General features: G+C 35.6%; 1 protein-coding gene across 1 annotated transcript in view; it reads left to right on the forward strand.

Annotated features, from left to right (window-relative positions):
* Positions 1-17454, forward strand: part of LOC108781364 (lachesin) — a 283152-nt gene extending 265698 nt beyond the window's left edge. The window contains exon 9 of the mRNA XM_018549321.1: positions 17308-17454. Within this exon, the coding sequence (XP_018404823.1) occupies positions 17308-17417 (110 nt within the window). The 3' untranslated portion in view covers positions 17418-17454. The remainder of the gene's footprint in view (positions 1-17307) is intronic.
* The last annotated feature ends 407 nt before the right edge of the window (positions 17455-17861 follow it).

Below are 17861 nucleotides of genomic sequence, written 5' to 3' on the forward strand. Positions count from 1 at the left end.
CTTATGTATCATTCTCATCGTCTGCTTCATATTTCGCTCGTTTCTATGCCATCGCTTTACATACCCACGCTTTGGATATACATTCTTATCTTCGTTTTTATAGATATTTCATCGTCCATTGCAACATAAAAAAAATGATCTCATCGAATTTGTTGAATTTCGAGAGTTCGTGCTTCTTTGGCAGGGAAAGTTGTAAAATATCATTCGCTCGACCGCTACCCATGAATAACCGTATCAGCGTGATACATCTTTTTTGATACTGATATCGGTTAGTATATTTGTTTCAAAGCGCTGCAAAACAATCGGAAAATCCTAAAACGTTATACATCACATGTACAAAATATACGTAGGTGGCTGATACTAGCTTTACTGTTTGTGATTAAACAGGATATGTATGATAAAATTGTACCGGATATGCCATTTTTATATTTTTTTTTCATGAAGAGAAGCTAATATTTATTGTATATGATAAAAGCGATGCAATTGCTTTTTCTGCGAATAATAAATAAAAAGTAATATATTCCTGTTACTGATAATTTAAAAAAAAGCTGCACGTTAAGGATACATTTTCTAAACATTTGGAAATTGTACTTATAATACTTATATAGAATGGAAGTAAATAAAATATTGCACTTTGTTTTACAACATCGTGATATTATAATATTATGTTATCTACGCACATTCTTTTTTTGCTCATAATTCATTGTCTAGGAAATAAGGTACATATAAATAATTTTAATACACAGTTAACCCTCCATCTGAAATCATATTTTTATTTTCTCTATCTACACTCTGAGATTTTGTTCCAAACTTTTTTATTATTTTACTCTTAACAAAATTCAGCGTTGCTTTTCAGCATCTTTATTATAACGTTTTTTTATTGACAGAACTGATGCACTCAGTGTACATCAAAACCGTCATATACTACTCTAATGTGAATATAAAAGTTGACATATCTCAATTGATAAAATGTCCATTTTATGTATATTTTTATTTAAATGTTTATTTTGTGAAATAGCACAATAAAATGTATTGAGGATTTCGCGGTTAAATTTGTTTCTATATTTTCATTAAACATACATCTTTACATCGATTTATGTACGACCTTTTTTAAAGTGCACTAACATAAGTGTATTAGTTATGTCAATTGAAAACACTACTACATTATCAAATAGTTTTTTATTTAAAATGTGTGTTAAAATCTATATTTAGTAAAAATTAAAATTTGAACAAAATTGAGAATAAAACTTTAGTTGAGACAAAACAAATTTAGATTGCAGATGGGGGATTAAATAAAAATACTTACATTTTTCATAAAATCTCCAAAAAGTAACACTAGCAAAAAGAGAGTGCATTATTAGAATTCTGATTGAAAATGGATACACCAGAATTTTTTTGTTCTTTCATTTTCAACCAGAAATTTTCTTCAGTGAACTAATCAGACAATACTTATGTGTATGCGATATGAGGAAAGAGTGACAGGCAAATTTCTAACACCACCACACACGGATCGACGCGGCGTTCCGAGACGAATGCATTCACGTATACATCGCGGAACGTGCAGAGCGTGGGGAAATTCATCCGCGTGCCTTCATTGATCGGGACGCGCCAGCCAATTTTTCGCTGATCGATATGAATACGTGGTGCACGCCGCACGCAAACCGATCTACAACGTAGTTACAGTACGATGTCGGATTCTCAATTATGCAGAATTTCAGAATCCGCGCCCGCACCTTTCATGAAATATTAACGTTCCAATCGCGTTAATGCAAAATCATTCCTGATCGGGAAACGCGATGGTTTTTCCCCGGCAATATATCTTGCAGCTCAAACAGATAACTGTAGTGTCTGCGCAGTAAATGATGGGGCACCGATTAACCGAATTACATTCGCGCAATGTAAACGTTCGTTACGTTTATAGCGTCAGCCTGATGTAATTACCAATGCTATTGTTTTCATCGCTTATTGCATCAGGAATCGATAATGACAGAGAAAACCGTTATAGTATAATCTTAATCTGATATTTGCGTAAAAATTACATTTTTTTTACGTTACAATATAGACCATAACCGGTCGGTCGGTCTGAAAGTGTGCAAATTTAAGTTTTACATTATTATTGACGGCTTATTACTGACGGCTATAATGGCATTATAAATAATATCCTAATTGAGCATAACAAAAACAGGGCTTTGACCAATTATACCGGTATTATTGGCGTACTTAATAATATAAATCCATATATTTGATTGTGTTATTATTTGATCACGAATATTGTATAAATAATTTTGAAATAAGTGACACAATTTTAAATGTCAAGACAAACATTTTATACAGTTAATTATTCGCTGAACAAATAAGACACACACACACACGCACTATCTTTAAAAATATCAGTTTAAAAAATTTAATAAATTAATTATATATAAATAAATAAAATTTAATAATAAAATTAATTAAGCAAAAAATATAAAACGTTATTTTACACTTTTTGCTGATTTTATTTTTACTTCCGTTCTTACGTTATAATGTTACATAATATGAAATTCCGAAAACTGTCCACGTCACGTTCTGTACGTTTAATTGCTATCGGCCGAGTATAATTATATAATTGGAACTGAGATATTTTTCATTTTGATGACTTTAAATTATCAAGCTTTTTCGAATTATAAAAAATTGTGCCACTTACGTTTCTGGTGCATTAAATGGCGCATCAGTTTCGGTGGTTGAAGCGAGAGGCACGATTATTAATTATTCAAATGTTGCAAGATTGCCAGTCTCGAAAAACCGGGGGGTTTAAGTTTCTGGTCCCCTGGCATAAATGCGTCTCGGTCTCGTTACCGTTCGCGCATCCACACGCTTCCGCCCAGCGTGCGCTTAATGCAGTAAGCTGCAATGTAGCGAATGCTATGCTAATGTCCTTACTTACGAAGACGGTCCCCGGGCGCGGAAAGTTCCTCGGGATGGTTCTGTTTATGATAGAGCGAGGAGCCCTCGACCGTTACGTGACTCATGTAGCAGTGCAGCAACGAGCGGCTTTTCCGCGATGCGCCCGCGTCGCGTCGCGTCGCCCAGTAAGTTTCCAGGTCGCTCGGATACGATGTTAATTGATGGGCGTATCATCGAGAAGTTACAAGCAAGTGCCTGCAGCGTAACGGCTTTACATGTCAGATTTTCTTCAGTTTACAGGATGAAATTGTACATCGGGGAATAATAGGCGGAATAAAAAGATTGTAGCTAAGTACGTATCTTTCAATTAGTATGATAAGAAACAAATGCAATGTGTCACAACTCGATATCACCAAAATGGTTTATACATTAAGAAAATAACCAATGAACGATCGTTTATATTGTATACATTTTTGTATTTTAGTCTTAAGAAGACACCAAGTCTGTTTTTTTTCATTAAAAATCTTATATTTGCCATTTCTTCTCTTTGTCGAAGAAGACTAATTTTTTTATATAAAATTCCTGATACAATTTCGATCATTCTGCATAAACTTTAACTACTGACTGATTAAACCGAGACTTGCTCTCGATATTGCGATCAAATCAAACTCTATACGTATATTATACACTGAAAGAAAAGATTAGCTGAATATGGCGTAGCATTTTTAATTTTGGTGGCGACAGTCTATCGAGATCCTATATTGACATTGTAGATAGGCTAACCGCGCTGACGCAACCAAAAATTGGCTGCTACAGCCAATTAAAAATGCTATGCCGTATTTTGCCATCTAATTTGCAAACAGCAGCCAATCTTTTCTTTCAATGTATAAATGTTTAGGAAAACCACTATTTCCTACGTGCTGAATATTACTGAGCACTTTCCTATACGGCGTTCGACTTTTAAATCTTTATACTCGGAGCTCGCTCTTTCGATGAGACGTTACAGGAAAGTACTTGATGGCCGTTAATGCACGCGGGCTCCCATAAAAGACGCGTCTTTTGCAGTTAGGTACGGGCGTGCACGTGCGAGAAGTCGATTACAATAACTCTTGCGAGTGGTGAAGCATTACGCTACATTACCCTCGACATCGCCATTGCACAACGCGAGTCGAACTCACGCCCAGTCATCGTTGCCATCGATGATTGCTGTAACAGCGGTTGATGCGGTTCGCATCAACGATGTCCATTTTGGAGCGGCCAATTGCCGAAGCGATCGAACGTTATAAACGCAGCTCGTTAAGGATTACGATAACCATTGCGATAATAAATCTTTATTCGCCGTAATAAAGCTCTTACTGACGCATTAAGATTGTTCGTCTATATACATGCTCTCACATCCGAGTGCAGTTCAAGTTGCGCGGCGTGACAAGTAAATAGAGAGCAAGAAAATGGCTAATGCAAATCGAATGCGGTAAAAAGTGCCCAGTTTTAAATAACCTTCAAATGAATTAGAACTATAACAATGACTCAGGCGTAGGTCCATACGTTTTGTCACGGTGGTAATACACTGAATGAGTTATATGGCACACCTAATCCAATTGCGTTTCTTAAAAATAAGAAGATATTGTAATACATTTTTTTCAATTGCTAGATATTAAGAAACGTAACGGCAAATATATGTATCTTTAACAAAAGAGAAACAAATTTAATAAAGAGAGCTCTGAAAAAATAATAAATGATATAAAAATAGTGTTACGCGCTATTAGAGTTAATGCAGTTATTGATATGAAAATTTTAAACAACATGATTTCATCTATCAATTAGAAAGAAGATACATACATAGTTACTTATATTCCTCGGAAACGGATGTTTCGTCTCCATTTTAAGTCATCTTCAGTATGAAGTAAATTAAATGAAGATATATCTTCATTAATAAAAAAGTTATAAGCAATAAAGTAAAGAGAAAAAAAAATCTTTATATAAGGCTGCAGCACATACAACACATAACGCATAGTGCATAAGAGAATCAACCAATCGGAATCTTTCCTTTCCTTTCACTTCACGGAAAAGAGAAACTTCGATTGGTTAATTCTCTTATGCATTATACATTATGCTTTATGCAAAATAAAATGCTATGATCTGGTTTATACTGTCGCATTATTATGTCAAATAGCTTTATCGAAGCTGAAAACAATCTCGTGTTTACAAGAAAACCCTCTAAAAAGGACACTGTCGGATTACGTGTCTGCGTTTTGTGGAATAGCATAAAGTATGCGTATCAGTCATGCGCGCTATCTTTTCCTTCTTTATAGATAAAAAAGGTTTTACTTGCCAAGTCGTCACATATCTATAGTGCCTGAAATTCCCTATAATTTGTAGAAAATTCCTTATATAATTTAAAAAATAATAAAATATATTAATGAAATCTTATTTTTAAAAAAGTACATAAATTTCACATATTTTGATATTTTCCAACAATTTTCTGAAAATCATATGGCGTTGGTAAAATTTATCTAAAAATTTTGGTTTCGATTTCATCTGAAATTGAATAAAAACTGAATATTCATTTTCGACTCCGACCGGCTGTAAAGGAAATGGTTTCGGTCAGACTCTACTCGTAAGTTATCATGAACGCAATTTGTGTTATGACCAGGAACGCCATCCTGCTGGAATCATACACATGTATATGCATGCATGCTTAAGTCGCAAAATATCGACATCCTCCAAAAATACAAAAAGTTCAGTTTGTATAAAGTTATCGTACATAGCTTCTGTTAGTGTCTCATCATACAAGGACCAATAAAGTATTCACTGTTACATCATACATTACCATAAAAGGACTACTTGTATTGAAATGGCACAGCATGATACTAACAGGAACTTTCGAGTAATATCAATTATGTCTATTATAATTTGGCACCTATTGTTAAAATTTGCTAGTTTATCGAAAAATAAAATGAAAGAAAAATAATGACGAGTCAATAGTAAGATTGCATTCTATGAATAAAATCGTTTTGACCTAATTCTTAATTCTTTGCGTCATGACCGCACCTTCAGGTCTTACCTTATTTCGCTTAGTTTTCAATTATTTTAATGAATTTCTTGACGTCAAGTACCAGTTTTTTGTTCGTCTGGAGTCCATAGAATATGAATAAGTGTTTAAAAAAAGTACTGTTGAGGAATATAATAGAGGTAGCTTATTTGGCGTATACTGATATTAGGATTTTGAGCTGTGACACCTAAATCTAGAAGCAATGATAATTTATTCACGAACCGATTTCTATTTCTGGATAAATAACTGTGTCAGCTCGCATTAAGCAATTTCGAATCACAGAATAATTTATTAGAGCTTTCTATTCGGATATCTTGCATGATACAACTTTGCGGTTGCTTTGAAATTGTTTCTACATTTACCTTACTGCCAAATATCGATAATAGTTAAGGGCTAAAACTTAATCTTTACCTTTTTAAGTATAATAATTTATATAGTAACAAGTTTACTACTTTTAAATTAAAAAATATATTAGATCATGTTTGAAAACGTGAAATATAGAGTTCAAATAATTATCAACAAGAAATGCGACACCGATATACAAGATACTATAGAATTTCTAATGGCTGACCATATCGTGTTACTATCTACTGCGAAAGACAATAGTGCATGATCACCAGCCAGCAAGTTAATATTTAATTATTACATAAACTACATTTTAATAATCTATCAGACGAATCAATGCTTCATTAGACTAAAACTTACGTGATATGCCAATGTCATATTTGGGAATAAATGTGACTATAAAGTTTTAAAACAGGTATTGAAACTATTTTCTATTATCATTGCGTAACTATCTTACGTCATTTGTGGGAAGAATTTCATAATTAATTAGAACGGCATTCGGAGGGTACGAGGTACTATAGACAGAGCGACAGCAAACGCGGAAAGAGGAATAGAGAGAGAGAGAGAGAGAGAGAGAGAAAGGGAGGAAAGGAGAAGAGGGGGAAAGGGAGAGGATTGATACCGTTGCTGGTATCAACGGTCATGATGCGCCTGCATATTTGCGCAGCGCGTATGCAATGTACGACGCAACCAAGTGGTTTCAAGCGGTCTCCGCTGAAGGATCGCGTTTCCGCATCAAACAAGAATTACGCGGTAAGGCAACGAGAGCGTAACGGCAAACGAGCCGAGTCGTCCGCTCGAAGAAACGACGAGGCAAATTTTGTTACGTGCCGTCGCAAGTTTGTAAGCACGTATCAGGGTAATGTGCAGCGAGGATGAAACGTATCTTCCGCAGGCCGTAGCTGCATCGATTCGCATTTCGGTATAGACTGCAGCGAATATTTATTTATTATTCACGACGAGTAAGATGTTTTTATTATGTAAAAAAAATTAGCCAATAAGTATAATATAAGTAAAAGCAATATGTCGCGCGAACTTAAAATTTGATTTTTTTATTCTAACCTTTCTCGCTATATAAAACAGACTTCCCTCGTTATAAAAATATAATTTTTTATAATTTGTGTCTATACTTATAAAGTCTATGCTAATAATATTTTGTGTAAATTTTACAATTTCCAATTCGACTCCGCGCCTTGTGTTGGACATTTCTCGATTTTTTCAAAATTCTAGAATTTGCGAAAAACTCTCTCATATGAATAAGTATAATAACAGAAACTGTAAAATGAAATAAAATATTCTAAAAAATCTAATAAAAAAAAAACGAGAAAAGAGGTATAATTTTTTAGTTTGTACATATGTGTATATTACATATCGTGCTTTGTATATAAAAATAGTACGTCGACGTTTAGCCTTCTAGAAGCAGTCGAGTGGTACAAAAGTGCGCGGGACTGCTCGTTCCGCGTCCGTTCGTTCGTCTCGAGCTAAGTGCACTTTGTGAATAATCGCAGCGTGAAGCGAGCGTAGAAACATACATGCGGCGATGATTTACCCTTCTCCTTACCGCGTTACTCTACTCGTTCGCATTTTCCTTCCCCCCCACCGCATTCCGCTTGCCCAGTTTACTCTCAACAAGGCGGAAAAATGCTTTTCCGCCGCAAGATCTTCTCTTTCCTCCTGGCATCAAAGTGGCGATCAAGGACGAAAAAATGCCGCCGTAAAATTTTTTGAATTCTGGTTCGTCTTGACTCGTTCGGTGAATACGATGACGACGTCTGTCGATTCTTGACACGCGACTGCACGAAGAGTGCATGAGCGGCTCAGGAAAAGGGAAATATTTTTATCGGCATCTGTATGTGCTGAGGCATGAGTCGTGGCATAACACATTGTGTCCCTTCACAGGCTCAAGTATAGTAATATTTTCAGATTTGCGCAATTTTGAAACGACGAAATTATTACACGAATTTGTTAAATCTACATTTCTCTCTCGCACTAATTATATGAAAAATTGGATTTCAGTAAAATGAGTTAATTTCTATATGATGGAGCTTATAATATAATATAACGAATAAAAGATGTTATAAGGCTGAATACGATTTTTTAGCTATAGCGCTCTGTGAGAACATTAGTTTTTTTTTATCTTTGATGCACCATAGTTAAAAAAAACTATCCGTTATTGAGCTTGGTATATTTTTTGTTTACCGTATTATAAGCTACATTATACGTGAAAACTAAATTTATTTCATCGAGACCCAATTTTAATATAATTAATGAAATTCTTTGTAACGAATACTTCAGATCGATAAGCTAATGTTTGAGCGAAAAATACGTTGTATGAAAGTAGAACATAAATATCAGATTCTTCTCACAGAAGAACAAACATTTCAAAAATATTCCTGAGGAAAAAAATACAGAACCTATGTGGAGCATCACAATTCGCTATATACGCTGTTAATATGGAATTACTCGGACAATGCGCAGTCCAAGAATAGTAATTTAAGGTAGAAACATTTGTTCTTTCATCTAATCATAATGGACCATTTACGCTGAACAAATGCTACACTTAGTTAGTCAGTCATACGGCTGCATTGCGCGTGATAAATGAACGTGCGGCCGACGCATGAGCGCAAGATATTAGTCTTCCCTGTCACAAATTATCACGAATAAAATTTATTAAGGTACAACTGCGGCTCCAGCAGCGTTGTCACACAGAATATATCACATCGTTTGCACTGATATATCCGAAATGTCAGAAAACTAATCTCCCGTCACTAAGGCATCTCGCACGTGTAATGAAGTCAACCACTGACCGTACGCGCGTTCTTGCAGCAATATTTTCTTTTTTTAACAAGGTCATGTAACATTGTTTCGGGCATTTCGTTACATCGCTTCTGTCACATTGAATTAAGCGTAGCAATATTATTGAATTTACGTACGCAAAGGCAAAGTGGTTACACAAGCAAAATACGGACACTGAAACATTGCGGTAACGTGAAAATCGGGACAAAAATTGCAATGAACAAAAAACCAATAATACTTTTAAAATGTGGATCAGCTACTAAACGGATTAACAATTTGTCTCTACATTTTATAATCTTTTCGGATATTCTTTCTATCCTATTATTGTTAACACTGTTATATCAATTGACATTACAAAATATCGGTATTATCTAGTCAGTTTATAAAATTAAATGAAAAAAATAATAGGCTACGAGCTAAATTGTGTTTTTAATGTGAAAAATTACATAATAAACATATTCTAAGTAAAATTATTTCTATATTCTTATCATTTCAGTGTCAAATAGAAATATCAAATGTCAGTTAAATCGGTAAATCACAGATCGTGTTAAAGGTTATTAATATAGGCATTTAAAAAATTAATCGCGGTCATTATTAAATTTATACATAAAATATTTTTTATATTTACATAGAAAGAATGGTTTTGCTAAAGTATTTAAAAATGTTGTTACATGTGAAAATATTAAATTTGTCAGATCTCTAAAATAATTATACGTATAGAACGCTTATATAAGTTATATACGTATAATGACAACATTGCAAAAAGTTTTAATATTTTAGCAATCAATTTAACATTCTACATAAATATTTTAATGGTCTAACAAAATTATTTTCAGATTTGTATCTAGCTAAACTTTCAGAAATTCAGCAAAATCGTTCTTTCCATGTGATTTCTTTGGCAATTACTATCATCCTCTTCTTTCATCATATATCGTTATACGAAATATAAGCGAGAATAACGTCAATCTACTTTCCGGTAATTTGTTTCCATTGTAGGAGGGTCAGTCGACAGAACCGTCGAGTATCTTCACACCGATTTCCCAAGACGCAAATAATCTTAACCTCTGCGTGCATGGGATCGAGCTTAACCGACCCACATACAAATGCCGTCTTTAGATCCGATTGTACAAACTTACACACTCGTATGTGAGTGGAGAGGACGACAAGGTTTTAGGTTGATAAATGAATGCGCGGTTGATACGTGAAGAGATGGGTGGCGCACTGCATTGGGGGTAAAGGCTAAAGACACCTTGGGGGATGCGAAAAGACGAAGAAACGGACCGAATATATCTTGATCTCGAACAGCCGGGGAGACAAAGACGTTCCTGTGTATCGTCGATTGCACGTAATATATACCTGACGTATATCTTTACCTTAATCTGCAAGGAGTAAATTCGTCTCGATCGCGTTCGACAATCGCAATCGCCGTGAAAATATCATTCTTTAAAACCTGACCTCGAGCGATTTTATCGCGTCGTTGGGTAACATTAATCTAATGGCTTGTGATTAAATGGAAAGTTGATGTCTCCTGTTTTCCGTTTGTTGTTAATTTTATTGCAACTGCTTGTTTACTCGCTTATTCGATGAATATCGACTTGTAGATATTGCTCAAAAGTATAAACGTACCTCTCTAAAGCCAACACAAGAATAATAAACAATTAAATACAGAATGTTCCAGAAATTGTGATACAACCGGCAAGGAGATGATTCCACATGTAAAAATAAGTTGAAAATGTAGAATAAAATTTATTCTTATATGAGACTTTGATTTTTAAGCAACATTTTCAACAATTTATAATGTACTAAAACTCATCGTACATGAATATTCTGTTTTACTGTGTATTCTCGATTGTTACAAAATAATAAACATGAACAGAGATAGTAGTCTATATTATATCGAATATTATCGAATATTATAACGAATATTTCGAAATTCATTAAGTCCGAACATTATTTCTTATGTAATAATGCAAATTTGTAATATACGTTATATATAGTAAGAAATTTAAATAATTTGAATATATGAAAATAAATAGTATGATAGTATAAATTGTTTATATACAATTTTAAATAATAACATGTCAAAATAGTAAAATTTATTGGCAATATTTATTCTAAAAAATTACACTAATTTACAATTAAAGTTTCTATTTCTTAACAACTGTATGGTAATTTCTATATACTTCAAAAGAATAAAAGAAAGAATTATAAATTGGTAAATTTGTAAAGTTTTTTTTTTAAATAAATGATTTTTAAAATCTGCGCGACGGAAAATTTTTTTAAACGTATATTCTTTTTTAGCGATTAAGAATGGATACATATACGCGGAAAGAATAGTTTTATTAAATCACTGAAAGAACAGTTTTATTAAATCACTGAAAAATTTAATTAGGTATCAGATTTAAAAATGTTGATTATCAAAATAATTATATGTATATACCATTGCTAAAATGTCAATACTTTTTGCAGCATTGCTCATCACAATTGAAATATTTCGATAATCTAACGAAATTATTTTCAGATTTGTATCTAAATAGATTTGTAGCTAAAAAGATACTTCATCAAAACTGTTATTTCTTTATAAAAATTTTCATTTAGGTATAAAACAAAAACACATTATAATCAAATGTAATGCAATATATAATTAAATGTATGTTCAGTAGGTTGTAGGTAAGTCATGGTTGTAAACATCCGAGCAAACAGTCATAATAACTTTTAACATTATACAACAGTTTCGGAGCACGGAACATTTTTCGATATAAAAATTCGTTTGATAGCCGCCGGTCCCGCTTATGTCAAGTCTTTAAACGCTCTGTGTGGATATGGGCCATCTTGAAAATGGGTCACGTCGACGACAACTTTAACTGTCGCAAATTCCACCGTGCCGAGACTATCACAGCACTTCACAGAGAGTTCTTCGCAGCGCGATATACACCACTAACTCAATAACCCCCTTATTCCCTTTGACCTCATTTCCGCGCCCGTCGAACGTTACACCGGTCCCTGGCACGTCTCTTAAAGCTGATGGCCCGACAGCGACGCCGAGAAAAATAGATTGATAACGCGACGACGCGACGTGCGAAGGCGCAGCGCGCCAAGTTAACGATGCGGAATGACGAAAGGCGTTTCTAGGCGGAAACATTTTGCACCACAATGTTGCATATCCCGCAACACTGAATATAAATATTTGTTAAGCCATAATAGGACTATATTTATGGAACGTGCAGGACGATACGTTTTGACAATAACGTACATGCGCACTATTTATTTATTTGATATATTTTACAGCATTGCGTCGAAACGTCATGTTTTTTTATTATAGATTAACAGTAAGATAGTACTTTATCGATATTTACTTCTAAGTAAATTTACTGAGCGATTGTTCAAAAGACGACACCTCACTTCTTTGCTCGGCTTACTGACTGTATAATCACTTAATGCGATCGTGAAGTAGTATCCTCGAAATTATTAGAAAATGTATGTACCTATAAATTTATGATATGATATAAAAGTGTCATGTATAATTCGATAATTATATATTATATATGTGTGCAACCGCTATGAGAAATCATTGTTAGATAAAATCGTATGAAATCAAATGAAATTGTATAATTTGTGGGATAATATTTCAGCTAGTGGATACCCCCTCGTACGCGTTGCGATCAAAATTCACAGTCGTGCTTCCAGATTTAGTCAAATCTTCCGGGGCACGTCCTGTCCAAGCAAAACTACACTAGTAGCCTTAGAAGACAAAGTCTAGGCTATCGTCCAGATCCCTTTTGACGGAATCAAATTAGCATGCACACACAATGGCGGTACCAATCAAAATTTAGCGCATACATTCACAACAATGCACAATACATTTCGCGCATGTACATACATTTGGTGTGCATGGCCCGCGACAATGGCTGCGTTCCGATATTCGCTGTTAGTGTCGAAAATCTATAATGCACGTAACGTATATTATATAAAATTTCTGTCCACCGACAGTGAATTTCGGAGCACAGCCTCTATCTTCTGTAAGGGACAAATCATTATAAACATCGAAAGAACGTTAGAATAGCTCCAAAATGATTATTAAAAGTCACTTTTCAGTAACGATTTAAATTTAACCGATTTAACATCATTTTGACGTTACCGTGATTTGTTGTTCTGCTTGGACGAGTATCGGCTGATTAACCGGCCAGTCTAGCAGGAGCAATATAATTTGTACGTTTTGTTCTACTCTCGATTCGTGCTGCGCTCAATGTGAAAAAAAAAAAAAAATACATAATTCTTCGACGAAAATGCCAATAATACGCACATCATGTTTCTGGTTGGCACACCACGGTATTTCACGTCCGGGGGAGGGAGGATCGGGGTGTATGCGCCGGGACACCACGCGCGCGAGCCATTTTATTTTGTAATATAATGCTTGACTCCTCGTCGTCCGCGTAGCTTGACATATTGGACGTGATAGGGAGTAATCTGTTATACCGCTTCGTGTCCACGATAGAAGCCTGCAGGCGGCATGGCACCCTCCGTCCACTCCCTCCCCCCTCCCCCTCCCCCAGTTGCATCTACGATGCGCGCTGGAACGACCGATATATTTCCCGGTATACACTTCCGTACAGATTCGTACGGGGAAATATAGTGGCGCGGGCGCGAGCGCGAATGCGTGAGTCGGATCGGCGATAAATCAGCGGCCGCAACGTAAATAAAATCTTATGGAAACATTCCAGGGGGTGGAAAAGCGGGGCATAACCCTTCCGTTCGTGGCCAATTTGAGATTATCCGCGTGACACACAAGGCAACGTTTCGGAGAACCATTATTGACTTGGGGAGGGCAGAGTGATAACACAGAATGAGATACTGTGACAATATATATGATACTCTTTGATAAATGCTGAAACACTATAGTTGGGAAAAAGCTCTTGTCGATATTGCGCAGAGATAGCTGAAGCAGATATAAATGTAAAGTACATTTTATGCATCATATGTTGTTTTGCTTATACGACGTGCTCATCGCGTATGCGACTTGTTGTAAAATGTGATTTGACTTGAAACCAAATTCTCCAAAAATTAGAATTGTTATGTGGACGATTCCAATTTAGAATGTACAATACATTCGATAAACGGGCGTTTTATTCTCGCTTTGATCTACAAAGTCTACTTCCAATGGGAATAGCATATTGCCGAAATGAAACCGAATCGAGGATTTCGGTGGAAACTAAATATTGTTTATACGTATTTTGTCTTTAACTTGTGTAAATATTGTTGATTTTGTAGATTAAACTTAGAAGAAGAGGATTAAGCTCATATTTTCTTTTTTTACGCTTAATATATTATAATTAGTATTTTTATTATTTATATTAATTATACTGTAATTAGTTTAAGAGATATTTTTTATCTCTCTTTCTCTCTCTCTGTTAAGATCGGAAACGCCACACGGGAAGTTTTAGCCGATTTCTTTACAATCAATCGCGCGAGAATTATGCCTGAAACTCGAAAGGTATCCCGGATAATCCCGGACAGCGTTGCGCAATATTCCGACGAACGCATCGGTGCATCCCGATGGCGCATGTCTATCGAAAAAGCAAAGAGATCTCTCCGCTGTAGTTTCGCTTGGTTGAGGCTAGGATCAGGGATGGCACTCGAGACACACCCGGGGGATTTTGGGACGAAAAGTTCCGCTAGAAACTCCGAGTCTCTCCCGCTTATCCAGAAGCCTTCAACTCACCCTTTACTCCCCATGCGTCTCTCTATAGCCGCTTTTCGTAACGCGCAGAGTCAAGCTGCATATAGTTTTCTCTCACGTACTCGCACCCGCGCGTCGATCCGGTCGAAAGGTATCACGAAAATATAGACCGTGAAATTTCTAAACGAGATTTAAAGTTTCGCACGGCCAATTTCTAGCCGCCGTTTAACCTGCCCGCACGTAATTACCGAGATAACGAGCTTTGTAAAACGGTTAGAATTCTGGAAAAAAAAAAAAAGAGAATAAGCGAGCCGTTTACTCTTAAGTGGTGTAAATGTAAGTCATAAATGAAAACGTAATAGTTTTTAATGAGATCTATGATTGTGTCAATGTGTACTTTAACGAGAAACCTCCATCTTTTGATCTTGTCTCTTTGTGGATCATATAACATTGGAGAGAGAGAGAGAGAGAGAGAGAGAGAGAGAGAGATTACTAAACCAATTTAATTATCAAAAGATAAATGTTCGAGAATGCCATACGAAAAAAAGTCTTCATTGATTACTTTTGTTTGATACATGGAAAGCTTTTGCTGAGGTATCTAAAAATTTAATTGAAAACAAATCTTAAAATAGCACAGGACTATTGTATAAAGATTTTTCTAAAAAACTAGACGTAGTGAACATTATACATTTGGATTACTAAATCCAAAATGACAGGTAGTTTGAGTTTTTTCCTTTCAAATAACGCTCAAATTGATTGCTAAAATGCCAAAATTTTTTGCATTGCTCATCAATGCTTGAAATAATTATTTCAATTTTATATTATATTGATCCAACAAAGTTATTTTCAGATCTCTATTTTCTGTATTTATAGTTATATTTTGAGATACTTCAACAAAATCGTTCTATCTTTGTATACAATGAGGTCTACAACACATTAAGAATATTTAACCTAAACATTTGATCCTACGTGGCGCGTGATTAATTATTGACATATATCGAACTGATTAATCAGATTAATCGTAAGCTCCCTCGGGAATTGCGAGCTATTAGCAACAGCCTATTGATTTCCCGAGCGTTCACAATTTAAATTATTCACCACCTTAACAGTAAGTACGCCTTCGCAGTTCATTGTTTTACAATCTAATCGCTGTAGTTAATTTTTGCGAAATTAACGACGCGTCGATTCGAGCATCGTCTTGAAAATATGTATTTTCCAGCGTGTTCTCAATCGATTTCGCGGTGTTATGTATAATGCTTTCCGAATCGCGTTTATGTACATGAAGCATAAATATTACGATATTATGGGAACGAGAAACAGTCTTTTCGTGCGTTTCAGCATGTAAATGAATGTAAAGGGAGATATGCAAATCATACACGGCGAGTGACACCGACATATTCTACGGCTAACATATTTTGCAAGTATACAGTGTGATGTGTTTCCGCGGATGACATTTTCGTTCAGCTGCTTTTAAAATATAAGTAAAAATAAATGACTTATTAACTTGGCGACAAAACATCCCGATGACACTTTTAATAAAGGTGAATAATTCTTTGCGATTCGTAGATATAGGTATATTGATATACGAGAGATACATCGTTGATTTTATTATCGCATTATGTCACTTTATCGATTTGTACAGTACACATGTTGTAAATTTAAAAAAATATATTTATATACATCAAAGGGACTTATAAGGAGGGCTTGTATAAAGAAAAAATTTATACAATTAGATATCGACTTTATCATTATCATGTTCATTATTATGTAATTTCGTACTCTATCTCTTTTACGTTCCGCTATCTTAAAAATCACGTATATGTACTAAAAAATTTCTTTCGTCATCTTTTAGTCATAGAATTATAGATCTCTGAACGTGTCGTTATATTGAAACCTTCGAATGGCAAAAATGGAACGATCGATAAAGAATATTGGTGATTCTCAATTCGACGGAAAGCTGAATTCCTGATCAGAAATTCAAATTGAATCGAGGAAAGCAGAAACATTTCTGTCACACGAAAATTGTAATAAAGAAAGTAGTGTTTTGAAAAATGGCTTAAAAAGCTCGGAGGAGGTTCTTGAGTTAAAGCAGATAGATGAAAGAAAAACGTAGAAACGAGAGCGTTAAACGGTCGAAACGGTATTTCCATAAGGACCCACCCAGGTTCTTTTTTGCGTGAAGAAGAATGGTAGTAGCCTCAGGTGGATCATTTAATAATATACAGGGTGACCTCGCAAGAGCCCTTATCAGAATTATGAATTTCATGACGACTTGAAGACGCAGTTCTTTATTTATTTATTCTCTAAAGAGCCTGCCTCGAAATAGACGGCAAAGCTCAACTCGCCAGTATTCATGAATCTCTACTCACGAATGAAGCTATCGACCCCGACAAGCCCTATTAAGAAAATGTAAATTTCACATTAATCCCAAGAAACCTCATGTAAAAGGAACCGTGGCGCACCTGGGCTACCCCGTATATATAAACTCGCGCACGTAGAAGCCTCGTGCATAACGGCGGCAAGTAACACGCGAAATGCATTTCTGTTTCAGGAAGCGCATACATCATCAGATGGAGTGCGCCGCAGCTGATGGTCGTGGCGGTGCAGTACATTCTCACAGGGCCCTACATGCCCCCTTATGTACCGCAGACAGCGAATTAAAACGTCGCGGGGAAAAGAACCATCGTCGCGCCGTTCACCCGAGGAAGAGGTTTGTCGACGACAAAAAGCGAGGAGCCGGGGGAACCCACGCGACTCTTAAAATATATATGGTATATCGTCATGTATCTTTCGCGGGGAGCGCGCTTTTTGCGGAACCGCGTCGAGCGCGCGGATTATAGAGCGCTGATGGACAGGAAATGTGCTCGCGAACGGATAACTGGTTTACGACCGGCAGACACTAATCTATCCCGATCTGAAATGGATTCCGATTTTGCTTTACGTACCACTCGTCGCGAATCGGATTGAGCGATTTTCACAACGACACCGAAGTATTACGTAAATTTTATTCTTATTAAACGGCCCACCCGCGCAGATGATACGCTGAATTACCTGGCTGTGTTCGATAAAGTCTGTTCTGCGTTATGGACGTCGTATAATTCTCTA

Source organism: Cyphomyrmex costatus, unplaced genomic scaffold (assembly GCF_001594065.2).
Source record: "Cyphomyrmex costatus isolate MS0001 unplaced genomic scaffold, Ccosl1.0 scaffold8, whole genome shotgun sequence".
Lineage (NCBI taxonomy): Eukaryota > Metazoa > Arthropoda > Insecta > Hymenoptera > Formicidae > Cyphomyrmex > Cyphomyrmex costatus.